The 15,697-nt window shown below is 32.7% G+C and overlaps 2 protein-coding genes across 2 annotated transcripts; one reads left to right on the top strand and one right to left on the bottom strand.

The window, feature by feature from the left end:
- The first annotated feature begins 834 nt into the window (after positions 1-834).
- Positions 835-2,458, top strand: LOC123467027. The gene is made up of 2 exons (XM_045167089.1): positions 835-1,412; positions 1,477-2,458. Exons 1-2 carry the CDS (start codon positions 835-837, stop codon positions 2,456-2,458), a joined length of 1,560 nt encoding a protein of 519 aa, XP_045023024.1.
- An 11,974-nt stretch (positions 2,459-14,432) lies between these two features.
- Positions 14,433-15,653, bottom strand: LOC116927136 (serine/threonine-protein phosphatase 6 regulatory ankyrin repeat subunit B). The gene has a single exon (XM_045167088.1). The coding sequence runs from the start codon at positions 15,651-15,653 to the stop codon at positions 14,433-14,435; it is 1,221 nt and encodes a 406-aa protein (XP_045023023.1).
- Positions 15,654-15,697: the final 44 nt, after the last annotated feature.

Below are 15,697 nucleotides of genomic sequence, written 5' to 3'. Positions count from 1 at the left end.
CAAAACTCCCACTCCTCTTAGAGATCCGTACACGAACGAAACAGCTGAAATTCTTTCTAAGTCCCACTGTATATCACTTCCCTTCTATGCTTTTCTATAGCTTTACTATCACTGCAAAGACTTTTCCCATATACACTACACATATATCAGCGCCACCGCTAGCGCATTCCATTCTTACACACTCCAACATACGCTAAGTTTTTCACTTTCCCTTTCGTTTCCCTACTGTAGCTTCCCCGCCGCAGCAATATTGAAAATATTCTAAGTTCTTTTTTTTTGCCGAAGGCTATTTTCTCTACTCCCCTATTCCATTTTTATTCCCCTCCGCTTCTTCCCTCCATTTGCACTTTTCCCCTGCATTGGACTTAGAAAAAAACGAGATATGCGCGTGACCTTCCACGGCAGAAAAATTTTCCGCCGTAAAACTTTGAAACGTTTCTTTCTCGTCAGCATTTCCACATGATTCAATATTTTTCAATTCTTTTTTTTGATAATTAAGCTCAGTTTCCCCTCTTTCCAACGATATAAATTTATTCAAAAATATTGTGTCCTTCTACCATAAAAACTGTTATATTACGACACCCCCTATTTTGCTATTATTTTGCCGTGGCGTAGCCGATGAAAAGCCGACGGGAAATCGTTGACCTTTCAAAAGCCGTCAGAATTTTTTCTTGCTGTTTTCTCTCTTTTACTTTGACGTTTACTTCCATTATTTCTTTTTCATATTTGATTATCTTAGCTAGTAAACCCACATGATGACTTAGACTAAGTTGGCCAGTATACTTTTCATTTTATTTTTGTTATGTCATTTACCATATATTTTTACATGTAGAAATGTCCTCGTTACCATTCCTACTGCTGCTATGCTTTTACGGGTTACACCCGCAGGCATTTGAGACCACTGTGTGCGATTGTTCGGAACCGAAGAATATGGGAATTATTCAATTTTCCGATTCAAACTGCAAACCGGAAACAAACAATACCGATACTGTGCAAGTGAAATACACCGTTTACAGTGATGAACGTGCCGCGGTGAAATTTCCCGGTTTTATTTGCGCACAGTGGATAAACATTCGCCGTATTACGAAGACCTTTTTCGGCCAATTAGTGATCGTGCCGGACAAAATTTCTATTGATACGACGCCAACCGAGTGCTACGACATGATAAACAATAAAAGGTGTGGTGAACATCATATGACTTTATCGGACAACAAATATGTTTTTGGACGTGATCCGGAAATTGTCGGATACTGGTTACAAACAATCGATTCGGAAATTCTGAATTGTGTGCTCGAACAAGTTCAGCTCTTTCAACAAATGGAAGATGAAGATTTTTCCACACCTATCGGCAAAGCTTCCGCAAAATCTGGTAACTTATCCCACAATCACCTGACACTTGTCTGGGACAAAACGTACACGCAAAAATCTCAACATACAATGCGAATTGTTGAATCTGGAACCGGCTCACTAACGAAGAAATTGGGAGATGAAAAAATATTTTCGTCTTTTGGATGATCGCCGCCAACTGGATTTCCATTTAACTCCTCAGCCACCTTGCGTTCCAACTCAACAACACTGCTCCAACCGTACTACAGTCTTTAACATCGTCGGCCAATCAAAATTGTCCCTCGTAACGGCGGCCATCATGGAAAAATTTCCGCCAATCACCGTAGAGACTCCCGCGCCATCTAGCGCTGAAGATTTAGACAAAGCGGCAAATAAACAATATATTCAAGACCGTGTTACCGATCGTGAAAATGAATTAGTGCGTATGATTCAAAGGTTAGAATGTGATGCCCGGAAAGCAAAACATGAAAGAGCAATTGCAGCCGCTCAGTATAACGGTTGGCTTGCCGCTTCACATTTAAAATTACCACAGTGCACGAAATTACAAGCTTTCGGACAAACTGCTGTTGTGGTTAAGTGTAACTCAGTGAACGTCACATTTGAAACTGTAATTACGTCATGCGGACCACAGCCAAAATTCAACAATTATACCATTAATCTCGATGGCTGGGAATTAGTTAAATATTCCCCATGCTATTGGACCAACGGATTCGTTAACTTCAACGATAAGCCTTACGCTTTTCGCAACAACACCTGGAAAAGAGTTGACGCTAACATGGTATTGCCGGAACAAACGCTGGCACATTCCTTCCGTTATGACGACGTCAAATTCTTCGATTATGAACATCGTGCTAACCCTGCTTACAACGACAACCTATTTAACCACATGAATGTCATGGCTGATATAGTAGCCGCCATGAATGAACATCCACCGACCGAATTTTCGTTGAATCACCAGCCCAGCGCATCAAGTGTGTTAGTGACAGCCGCTGGAGTAATACATTATACCAGCTGGTGGGAGACCATTAAAATGTGGTTCTTCATCAGCATATTCTGTATTCTCGGCCTAGTCATCTTACGTATCTGCTGCTGGTTGGGTATCTTTAGATAAATAAGAAAATTTTGCGGCTATCCAATAGAAGAGGCTCGTTCAACAACCACCAACCGCACCGCCGTGCATCCAGTTTGATTACGGGACGTAATCTCGCACCGCCGGGAGCGATGTAACGAAGGCCTACAAATACATTTAATTATGACACCCACATTCTTATAATATTATGTTTACTCTCCCTTGACATATAATTATGTCTACATTTTACTCTCTTGCATTTACTCTTCTTTTGCATATTACTCGATTATTGTAATTCGCATAGTAACCATTTGTCATAGACATCTTAGCGTTGACCTAATTGAACACCTGCTGTCTGACTCACACGTGCGACGCATTATCACGCCACTAAACAAACTTCCGTGATTGGTCACACGTGCGACGCATTATCACGCCATTAAATAAACATCCGTTTGATTGGTCGCACGCGCGACGCCAATCAAGCCATTAAACAAACACCTTCTGATTGGCTGCACGCGCGACATAGCGACACGTCAACAGCATCACGCCACTTTGACGAGATGCGAGGTTTCATGGTGAACCCAAAATCTAAGAAAGATCAGACAGCTAGCAGCTCGCTAAATGTTCAGTTGCCTTCAACAACACTAGTTCGACATCTAACTTGCCTTAGTGTTTTCTCTACAAGTGTTTCTCTGACTACCTGTTTCCGTAAGTGCCTATCTGAACTGTATTTCCAATCGTGTCCGTTTCGTGTCTGAATTCGCCGTATCGCTCGCGCTACTACGGTAAGATCAATTTACGTTGTCTCCACTTACACTTTGTTTCCCTTTAGTTCTCGTATTCTTATGCGTGTAGTCTCTCTTATATTTTATGGCCTAGTCTAGTAATACACTGTCATCATTGTGGGTAAACGCCTCCGAGTTCCGTGGTAATCTATTTGTCTTAATCCGTAAAGTCATTCACCCGAGAGGGAGGATGCTTTACACAAGTATATTCCATGCAGTTTACATATAGAAGTAAAAACTCATGGTATAACAGTGTATTCACATTGAATACAAGTATATTTGATGCTGTTTACATATAGAAGTAAAAACTCATGGTATAACAGTGTATTCACATTGAATACAAGTAATTTCCATGCAGTTTACATATAGAAGTAAAAACTCATGGTATAACAGTGTATTCACATTGAATACAAGTATATTCCATGTAGTTTACATATAGAAGTTAAAACTCATGGTATAACAGTGTATTCACATTGAATACAAGTATATTCCATGCAGTTTACATATAGAAGTAAAAACTCATGGTATAACAGTGTATTCACATTGAATTTAAGTATATTCCATGCAGTTTACATATAGAAGTAAAAACTCATGGTATAACAGTGTATTCACATTGAATACAAGTATATTTGATGCTGTTTTCACATAGAAGTAAAAACTCATGGTATAACAGTGTATTCACATTGAATACAAGTATATTTGATGCTGTTTACATATAGAAGTAAAAACTCATGGTATAATAGTGTATTCACATTGAATACAAGTATATTTGATGCTGTTTACATATAGAAGTAAAAACTCATGGTATAACAGTGTATTCACATTGAATACAAGTATATTTGATGCTGGTTACATATAGAAGTAAAAACTCATGGTATAACAGTGTATTCACATTGAATACAAGTATATTTGATGCTGTTTTCACATAGAAGTAAAAACTCATGGTATAACAGTGTATTCACATTGAATACAAGTATATTTGATGCTGTTTACATATAGAAGTAAAAACTCATGGTATAACAGTGTATTCACATTGAATACAAGTATATTCCATGCATTTTACATATAGAAGTAAAAACTCATGGTATAACTGTGTATTCACATTGAATACAAGTATATTCCATGCAGTTTACATATAGAAGGAAAAACTCATGGTATTACAGTGTATTCACATTGAATACAAGTATATCCCATGCAGTTTACATATAGAAGTAAAAACTCATGGTATAACAGTGTATTCAAATTGAATACAAGTATATTCCATGCAGTTTACATATAGAAGTAAAAACTCATGGTATAACAGTGTATTCACATTGAATACAAGTATATTCCATGCAGTTTACATATAGAAGTAAAAACTCATGGTATAACAGTGTATTCACATTGAATACAAGTATATTCCATGCAGTTTACATATAGAAGTAAAAACTCATGGTATAACAGTGTATTCACATTGAATACAAGTATATTCCATGCAGTTTACATATAGAAGTTAAAACTCATGGTATAACAGTGTATTCACATTGAATACAGGTATATTTGATGCTGTTTACATATAGAAGTAAAAAGTCATGGTATAACAGTGTATTCACATTGAATACAAGTATATTCCATGTAGTTTACATATAGAAGTGAAAACTCATGGTATAACAGTGTATTCACATTGAATACAAGTATATTCCATGCAGTTTACATATAGAAGTAAAAACTCATGGTATAACAGTGTATTCACATTGAATACAAGTATATTCCATGCAGTTTACGTATAGAAGTAAAAACTCATGGTATAACAGTGTATTCACATTGAATACAAGTATATTTGGAAAACTCATAGTATAACAGTGTATTCACATTGAATACAAGTATATTTCATGCAGTTTACATATAGAAGTAGAAATTCATGGTATAACAGTGTATTCACATTGAATACAAGTATATTCCATGCAGTTTACATATAGAAGTAAAAACTCATGGTATAACAGTGTATTCACATTGAATACAAGTATATTCCATGTAGTTTACATATAGAAGTAAAAACTAATGGTATAACAGTGTATTCACATTGAATACAAGTATATTTGATGCTGTTTACATATAGAAGTAAAATCTCATGGTATAACAGTGTATTCACATTGAATACAAGTATATTTGATGCTGTTTAAATATAGAAGTATAAACTCATGGTATAACAGTGTATTCACATTGAATACAAGTATATTCCATGCAGTTTACATATAGAAGTAAAAACTCATGGTATAACAGTGTATTCACATTGAATACAAGTATATTCCATGCAGTTTACAAATAGAAGTAAAAACTCATGGTATAACAGTGTATTTACATTGAATACAAGTATATTCTATGCAGTTTACATATAGAAAGTAAAAACTCATGGTATAACAGTGTATTCACATTGAATACAAGTATATTCCATGCAGTTTACATATAGAAGTAAAAACTCATGGTATAACAGTGTATTCACATTGAGTACAAGTATATTCCATGCAGTTTACATATAGAAGTAAAAACTCATGGTATAACAGTGTATTCACATTGAATACAAGTATATTCCATGCAGTTTACATATAGAAGTAAAAACTCATGGTATAACAGTGTATTCACATTGAATACAAGTATATTCCATGCAGTTTACATATAGAAGTAAAAACTCGTGGTATAACAGTGTATTCACATTGAATACAAGTATATTCCATGCAGTTTACATATAGAAGTAAAAACTCATGGTATAACAGTGTATTCACATTGAATTTAAGTATATTCCTTGCAGTTTACATATAGAAGTAAAAACTCATGGTATAACAGTGTATTCACATTGAATACAAGTATATTTGATGCTGTTTACACATAGAAGTAAAAACTCATGGTATAACAGTGTATTCACATTGAATACAAGTATATTTGATGCTGTTTACATATAGAAGTAAAAACTCATGGTATAATAGTGTATTCACATTGAATACAAGTATATTTGATGCTGTTTACATATAGAAGTAAAAACTCATGGTATAACAGTGTATTCACATTGAATACAAGTATATTTGATGCTGGTTACATATAGAAGTAAAAACTCATGGTATAACAGTGTATTCACATTGAATACAAGTATATTTGATGCTGTTTACATATAGAAGTAAAAACTCATGGTATAACAGTGTATTCACATTGAATACAAGTATATCCCATGCATTTTACATATAGAAGTAAAAACTCATGGTATAACAGTGTATTCACATTGAATACAAGTATATTCCATGCAGTTTACATATAGAAGTAAAAACTCATGGTATAACAGTGTATTCACATTGAATACAAGTATATTCCATGCAGTTTACATATAGAAGTAAAAACTCATGGTATAACAGTGTATTCACATTGAATACAAGTAAATTCCATGCAGTTGACATATAGAAGTTAAAACTCATGGTATAACAGTGTATTCACATTGAATACAAATATATTTGAATCTGTTTACATATAGAAGTAAAAACTCATGGTATAACAGTGTATTCACATTGAATACAAGTATATTCCATGTAGTTTACATATAGAAGTGAAAACTCATGGTATAACAGTGTATTCACATTGAATACAAGTATATTCCATGCAGTTTACATATAGAAGTAAAAACTCATGGTATAACAGTGTATTCACATTGAATACAAGTATATTCCATGCAGTTTACGTATAGAAGTAAAAACTCATGGTATAACAGTGTATTCACATTGAAGAAAGTATATTTGGAAAACTCATAGTATAACAGTGTATTCACATTGAATACAAGTATATTCCATGCAGTTTACATATAGAAGTAAAAACTCATGGTATAACAGTGTATTTACATTGAATACAAGTATATTCTATGCAGTTTACATATAGAAGTAAAAACTCATGGTATAACAGTGTATTCACATTGAATACAAGTATATTCCATGCAGTTTACATATAGAAGTAAAAACTCATGGTATAACAGTGTATTCACATTGAGTACAAGTATATTCCATGCAGTTTACATATAGAAGTAAAAACTCATGGTATAACAGTGTATTCACATTGAATACAAGTATATTCCATGCAGTTTACATATAGAAGTAAAAACTCATGGTATAACAGTGTATTCACATTGAATACAAGTATATTCCATGCAGTTTACATATAGAAGTAAAAACTCATGGTATAACAGTGTATTCACATTGAATACAAGTATATTCCATGCAGTTTACATATAGAAGTAAAAACTCATGGTATAACAGTGTATTCACATTGAATTTAAGTATATTCTATGCAGTTTACATATAGAAGTAAAAACTCATGGTATAACAGTGTATTCACATTGAATACAAGTATATTTGATGCTGTTTACACATAGAAGTAAAAACTCATGGTATAACAGTGTATTCACATTGAATACAAGTATATTTGATGCTGTTTACATATAGAAGTAAAAACTCATGGTATAATAGTGTATTCACATTAAATACAAGTATATTTGATGCTGTTTACATATAGAAGTAAAAACTCATGGTATAACAGTGTATTCACATTGAATACAAGGATATTTGATGCTGGTTACATATAGAAGTAAAAACTCATGGTATAACAGTGTATTCACATTGAATACAAGTATATTTGATGCTGTTTACATATAGAAGTAAAAACTCATGGTATAACAGTGTATTCACATTGAATACAAGTATATCCCATGCATTTTACATATAGAAGTAAAAACTCATGGTATAACAGTGTATTCACATTGAATACAAGTATATTCCATGCAGTTTACATATAGAAGTAAAAACTCATGGTATAACAGTGTATTCACATTGAATACAAGTATATTCCATGCAGTTTACATATAGAAGTAAAAACTCATGGTATAACAGTGTATTCACATTGAATACAAGTAAATTCCATGCAGTTGACATATAGAAGTTAAAACTCATGGTATAACAGTGTATTCACATTGAATACAAATATATTTGAATCTGTTTACATATAGAAGTAAAAACTCATGGTATAACAGTGTATTCACATTGAATACAAGTATATTCCATGTAGTTTACATATAGAAGTGAAAACTCATGGTATAACAGTGTATTCACATTGAATACAAGTATATTCCATGCAGTTTACATATAGAAGTAAAAACTCATGGTATAACAGTGTATTCACATTGAATACAAGTATATTCCATGCAGTTTACGTATAGAAGTAAAAACTCATGGTATAACAGTGTATTCACATTGAAGAAAGTATATTTGGAAAACTCATAGTATAACAGTGTATTCACATTGAATACAAGTATATTCCATGCAGTTTACATATAGAAGTAAAAACTCATGGTATAACAGTGTATTTACATTGAATACAAGTATATTCTATGCAGTTTACATATAGAAGTAAAAACTCATGGTATAACAGTGTATTCACATTGAATACAAGTATATTCCATGCAGTTTACATATAGAAGTAAAAACTCATGGTATAACAGTGTATTCACATTGAGTACAAGTATATTCCATGCAGTTTACATATAGAAGTAAAAACTCATGGTATAACAGTGTATTCACATTGAATACAAGTATATTCCATGCAGTTTACATATAGAAGTAAAAACTCATGGTATAACAGTGTATTCACATTGAATACAAGTATATTCCATGCAGTTTACATATAGAAGTAAAAACTCATGGTATAACAGTGTATTCACATTGAATACAAGTATATTCCATGCAGTTTACATATAGAAGTAAAAACTCATGGTATAACAGTGTATTCACATTGAATTTAAGTATATTCTATGCAGTTTACATATAGAAGTAAAAACTCATGGTATAACAGTGTATTCACATTGAATACAAGTATATTTGATGCTGTTTACACATAGAAGTAAAAACTCATGGTATAACAGTGTATTCACATTGAATACAAGTATATTTGATGCTGTTTACATATAGAAGTAAAAACTCATGGTATAATAGTGTATTCACATTAAATACAAGTATATTTGATGCTGTTTACATATAGAAGTAAAAACTCATGGTATAACAGTGTATTCACATTGAATACAAGGATATTTGATGCTGGTTACATATAGAAGTAAAAACTCATGGTATAACAGTGTATTCACATTGAATACAAGTATATTTGATGCTGTTTACATATAGAAGTAAAAACTCATGGTATAACAGTGTATTCACATTGAATACAAGTATATTCCATGCAGTTTACATATAGAAGTAAAAACTCATGGTATAACAGTGTATTCACATTGAATACAAGTAAATTCCATGCAGTTGACATATAGAAGTTAAAACTCATGGTATAACAGTGTATTCACATTGAATACAAATATATTTGAATCTGTTTACATATAGAAGTAAAAACTCATGGTATAACAGTGTATTCACATTGAATACAAGTATATTCCATGTAGTTTACATATAGAAGTGAAAACTCATGGTATAACAGTGTATTCACATTGAATACAAGTATATTCCATGCAGTTTACATATAGAAGTAAAAACTCATGGTATAACAGTGTATTCACATTGAATACAAGTATATTCCATGCAGTTTACGTATAGAAGTAAAAACTCATGGTATAACAGTGTATTCACATTGAATAAAGTATATTTGGAAAACTCATAGTATAACAGTGTATTCACATTGAATACAAGTATATTCCATGCAGTTTACATATAGAAGTAAAAACTCATGGTATAACAGTGTATTTACATTGAATACAAGTATATTCTATGCAGTTTACATATAGAAGTAAAAACTCATGGTATAACAGTGTATTCACATTGAATACAAGTATATTCCATGCAGTTTACATATAGAAGTAAAAACTCATGGTATAACAGTGTATTCACATTGAGTACAAGTATATTCCATGCAGTTTACATATAAAGTAAAAACTCATGGTATAACAGTGTATTCACATTGAATACAAGTATATTCCATGCAGTTTACATATAGAAGTAAAAACTCATGGTATAACAGTGTATTCACATTGAATACAAGTATATTCCATGCAGTTTACATATAGAAGTAAAAACTCATGGTATAACAGTGTATTCACATTGAATACAAGTATATTCCATGCAGTTTACATATAGAAGTAAAAACTCATGGTATAACAGTGTATTCACATTGAATACAAGTATATTTGATGCTGTTTACACATAGAAGTAAAAACTCATGGTATAACAGTGTATTCACATTGAATACAAGTATATTTGAGGCTGTTTACATATAGAAGTAAAAACTCATGGTATAATAGTGTATTCACATTGAATACAAGTATATTTGATGCTGTTTACATATAGAAGTAAAAACTCATGGTATAACAGTGTATTCACATTGAATACAAGTATATTTGATGCTGGTTACATATAGAAGTAAAAACTCATGGTATAACAGTGTATTCACATTGAATACAAGTATATTTGATGCTGTTTACATATAGAAGTAAAAACTCATGGTATAACAGTGTATTCACATTGAATACAAGTATATTCCATGCATTTTACATATAGAAGTAAAAACTCATGGTATAACAGTGTATTCACATTGAATACAAGTATATTCCATGCAGTTTACATATAGAAGGAAAAACTCATGGTATTACAGTGTATTCACATTGAATACAAGTATATTCCATGCAGTTTACATATAGAAGTAAAAACTCATGGTATAACAGTGTATTCACATTGAATACAAGTATATTCCATGCAGTTTACATATAGAAGTAAAAACTCATGGTATAACAGTGTATTCACATTGAATACAAGTAAATTCCATGCAGTTTACATATAGAAGTTAAAACTCATGGTATAACAGTGTATTCACATTGAATACAAGTATATTTGATGCTGTTTACATATAGAAGTAAAAACTCATGGTATAACAGTGTATTCACATTGAATACAAGTATATTCCATGTAGTTTACATATAGAAGTAAAAACTCATGGTATAAAAGTGTATTCACATTGAATACAACTATATTCCATGCAGTTTACATATAGAAGTAAAAACTCATGGTATAACAGTGTATTCACATTGAATACAAGTATATTCCATGCAGTTTACATATAGAAGTAAAAACTCATGGTATAACAGTGTATTCACATTGAATACAAGTATATTCCATGCAGTTTACATATAGAAGTTAAAACTCATGGTATAACAGTGTATTCACATTGAATACAGGTATATTTGATGCTGTTTACATATAGAAGTAAAAACTCATGGTATAACAGTGTATTCACATTGAATACAAGTATATTCCATGTAGTTTATATATAGAAGTGAAAACTCATGGTATAACAGTGTATTCACATTGAATACAAGTATATTCCATGCAGTTTACATATAGAAGTAAAAACTCATGGTATAACAGTGTATTCACATTGAATACAAGTATATTCCATGGAGTTTACGTATAGAAGTAAAAACTCATGGTATAACAGTGTATTCACATTGAATACAAGTATATTTGGAAAACTCATAGTATAACAGTGTATTCACATTGAATACAAGTATATTTCATGCAGTTTACATATAGAAGTAAAAACTCATGGTATAACAGTGTATTCACATTGAATACAAGTATATTCCATGCAGTTTACATATAGAAGTAAAAACTCATGGTATAACACTGTATTCACATTGAATACAAGTATATTCCATGCAGTTTACATAAAGAAGTAAAAACTAATGGTATAACAGTGTATTCACATTGAATACAAGTATATTTGATGCTGTTTACATATAGAAGTAAAATCTCATGGTATAACAGTGTATTCACATTGAATACAAGTATATTTGATGCTGTTTAAATATAGAAGTGAAAACTCATGGTATAACAGTGTATTCACATTGAATACAAGTATATTCCATGCAGTTTACATATAGAAGTAAAAACTCATGGTATAACAGTGTATTCACATTGAATACAAGTATATTCCATGCAGTTTACATATAGAAGTAAAAACTCATGGTATAACAGTGTATTTACATTGAATACAAGTATATTCTATGCAGTTTACATATAGAAGTAAAAACTCATGGTATAACAGTGTATTCACATTGAATACAAGTATATTCCATGCAGTTTACATATAGAAGTAAAAACTCATGGTATAACAGTGTATTCACATTGAGTACAAGTATATTCCATGCAGTTTACATATAGAAGTAAAAACTCATGGTATAACAGTGTATTCACATTGAATACAAGTATATTTGATGCTGTTTACATATAGAAGTAAAAACTCATGGTATAACAGTGTATTCACATTGAATACAAGTATATTTGATGCTGTTTACATATAGAAGTAAAAACTCATGGTATAACAGTGTATTCACATTGAATACAAGTATATTCCATGCAGTTTACATATAGAAGTAAAAACTCATGGTATAACAGTCTATTCACATTGAATACAAGTATATTCCATGCAGTTTACATATAAAAGTAAAAACTCATGGTATAACAGTGTATTCACATTGAATACAAGTATATTTGATGCTGTTTATATATAGAAGTAAAAACTCATGGTATAACAGTGTATTCACATTGAATACAAGTATATTTGATGCCTTTTACATATAGAAGTAAAAACTCATGGTATAACAGTGTATTCACATTTAATACAAGTATATTTGATACTGTTTACATATAGAAGTAAAAACTCATGGTATAACAGTGTATTCACATTGAATACAAGTATATTCCATGTAGTTTACATATAGAAGTAAAAACTCATGGTATAACAGTGATTCACATTGAATACAAGTATATTTGATACTGTTTACATATAGAAGTAAATATTCATGGTATAACAGTGTATTCACATTGAATACAAGTATATTCCATGTAGTTTACATATAGAAGTGAAAACTCATGGTATAACAGTGTATTCACATTGAATACAAGTATATTCCATGCAGTTTACATATAGAAGTTAAAACTCATGGTATAACAGTGTATTCACATTGAATACAAGTATATTTGATGCTGTTTACATATAGAAGTAAATATTCATGGTATAACAGTGTATTCACATTGAATACAAGTATATTCCATTTAGTTTACATATAGAAGTGAAAACTCATGGTATAACAGTGTATTCACATTGAATACAAGTATATTCCATGCAGTTTACATATAGAAGTAAAAACTCATGGTATAACAGTGTATTCACATTGAATACAAGTTTATTCCATGCAGTTTACGTATAGAAGTAAAAACTCATGGTATAACAGTGTATTCACATTGAATACAAGTATATTTGGAAAACTCATAGTATAACAGTGTATTCACATTGAATACAAGTATATTCCATGCAGTTTACATATAGAAGTAAAAACTCATGGTATAACAGTGTATTCACATTGAATACAAGTATATTCCATGCAGTTTACATATAGAAGTAAAAACTCATGGTATAACACTGTATTCACATTAAATACAAGTATATTCCATGCAGTTTACATATAGAAGTAAAAACTCATGGTATAACAGTGTATTTACATTGAATACAAGTATATTCTATGCAGTTTACATATAGAAGTAAAAACTCATGGTATAACAGTGTATTCACATTTGTAAGATCTGCTTTTAATATTGTATTTTGTCCTCGGTGCACAGTACAACGTTTTACTGAGAGTACAGAAACAGCTCTGAAAATACAAGAGACTGCAACGAGTTTATATACTCCTAGAAGGCAGCTTTCACCGGATGAAACATCCGTCGGTAGGGGCATCCGCCGGGAGTAACATCCACCGGTAGTAGCATCCGCCTGTAGTGACATCCGCCGGTGGTGCATCCTCCGGATGCAACATCCACTGGTGCTCACGTCGACCGTGACGCACGCCAGTCGTGACATACATCAACCGTGACGTACTTTGACCGTAACAAGGTGAAGTGGGAGGGGCTTAGCTGAGTGACATATACTATGTGCCACTCAAACTCCCGTGCAAGGATAATGGGAATGTAGTATAGTAAAAGCGGCTCGTTACACTCCTCCCCCCATATTGGAAATAGAAATTGTTCCATCAATTCGCCGTGTGGGGAATACAATATTGGAGTTTTGAGGAATGTTGGGGCTGTGGAAAAATAAAACTATTCTGCAGGTTATTATAAAATTGTTAATCATATTATTGTGCAGTGGTCGTCGGCATGCAACATGGTAGTTGGGTCCTAGTCTTCTTCTGATTCCGTGGTTGATAACTCAAATTTTGTGCGCTTCCTTTTTCTCTGGTTTTCTTCGTTATGTATTGCAGGTACGTTTTGCTTTCTCGTTTTCACTGGCATTTTCCAAATTCTGAATATTCGTCGTATTTGTTTGTTTTTTATGTAATCCTGTGCATAATTTCCATCTTTGTCTGGATTGTTGTCTGTGGCACCATTTTTCAGAAGCACATTGACGATGTCGGGGTTTCCATAACGAACTGCAACCATTAGAGCGGACTCAAATCTCGGCAGGGATCTCTGATTTACGTCGACTCCTCGTCTCGAGTCACAGGCTCCTAAGGCGACATTCCTATTATTAAACTGAGCTGCATAGTGTAGCACAGTTTCCGCTCCTCGTCCTGATTTGCTGATGATTGAAGTTTCCCAAAGAAAGCTTATGCTTTCTCGTTGATTAAGTGCAATTGCAACCATAAGCGGTGTTTCTCCTAGGGAGTTCCAGGCGCGTAATTTGCAATGGTGATAACTTAAAACACGTAGTAGGTGTGTATTGTTTGTTGCTGCAGCCCGATGTGCTACCGTTTGTCCATCCTCCATGATATCCGGGTCTGCTCCAAATTCTAGCAGTAGATCCGTTATATCGAAACGTTCTTCCGTTACCGTCCCATGCAACAAAGTTTGCCCGTTTACAGAGAAGGTATTTAGTGTTTCTTTCAGTTTTTCTCCTCCCCTCTTTTCTTCTTCTTTTTTCAGAGAAAGGAATTCTCGAATGGATTCCCGAGGTGCGTAAATCATTTCGTAGTTCCAATTTCCATTTTTTAGTTGGGCTTGTGCTAAGTTCTCCATTCTTATTTTTCCTGCTCTTCCATACGATAAAATTGGTACCGTCCTCATTTTGCAGTTGTTACACGATCTGGTAGGTTCTGAGTGCACAGGATCTTGTAGGTTTTCTTCCGATACGTCTTCAGGGTTGATGTCCACCTCCTCTTGCTGATCCTCCTCGGATATTGGGCTGTACTGGAACATATATTCGTCATTACTTACGCATTCTTCTTCAGATGCAGAATAACCTAATTCGTTCTCAGTGCCGCTATTATATTCGCTTCCGTGTCCTTCTTCTACTCCTAAAGGAATAGTTACAGTACTACTGCTGCCGTCGTTGCTGTCCGACTCTTTTTCCACTTCGGTGTAATTGATCTGAAAGTTTTGTCTATCGTTGTTGGATTCCATTTCGTTTTTTTTTAAATCGGCTTGTACTCGATCTAAAAAAGATG

Source organism: Daphnia magna, unplaced genomic scaffold (assembly GCF_020631705.1).
Source record: "Daphnia magna isolate NIES unplaced genomic scaffold, ASM2063170v1.1 Dm_contigs134, whole genome shotgun sequence".
Taxonomy (NCBI): domain Eukaryota; kingdom Metazoa; phylum Arthropoda; class Branchiopoda; order Diplostraca; family Daphniidae; genus Daphnia; species Daphnia magna.
This window is presented reverse-complemented; position numbering and strand designations above follow the sequence as displayed.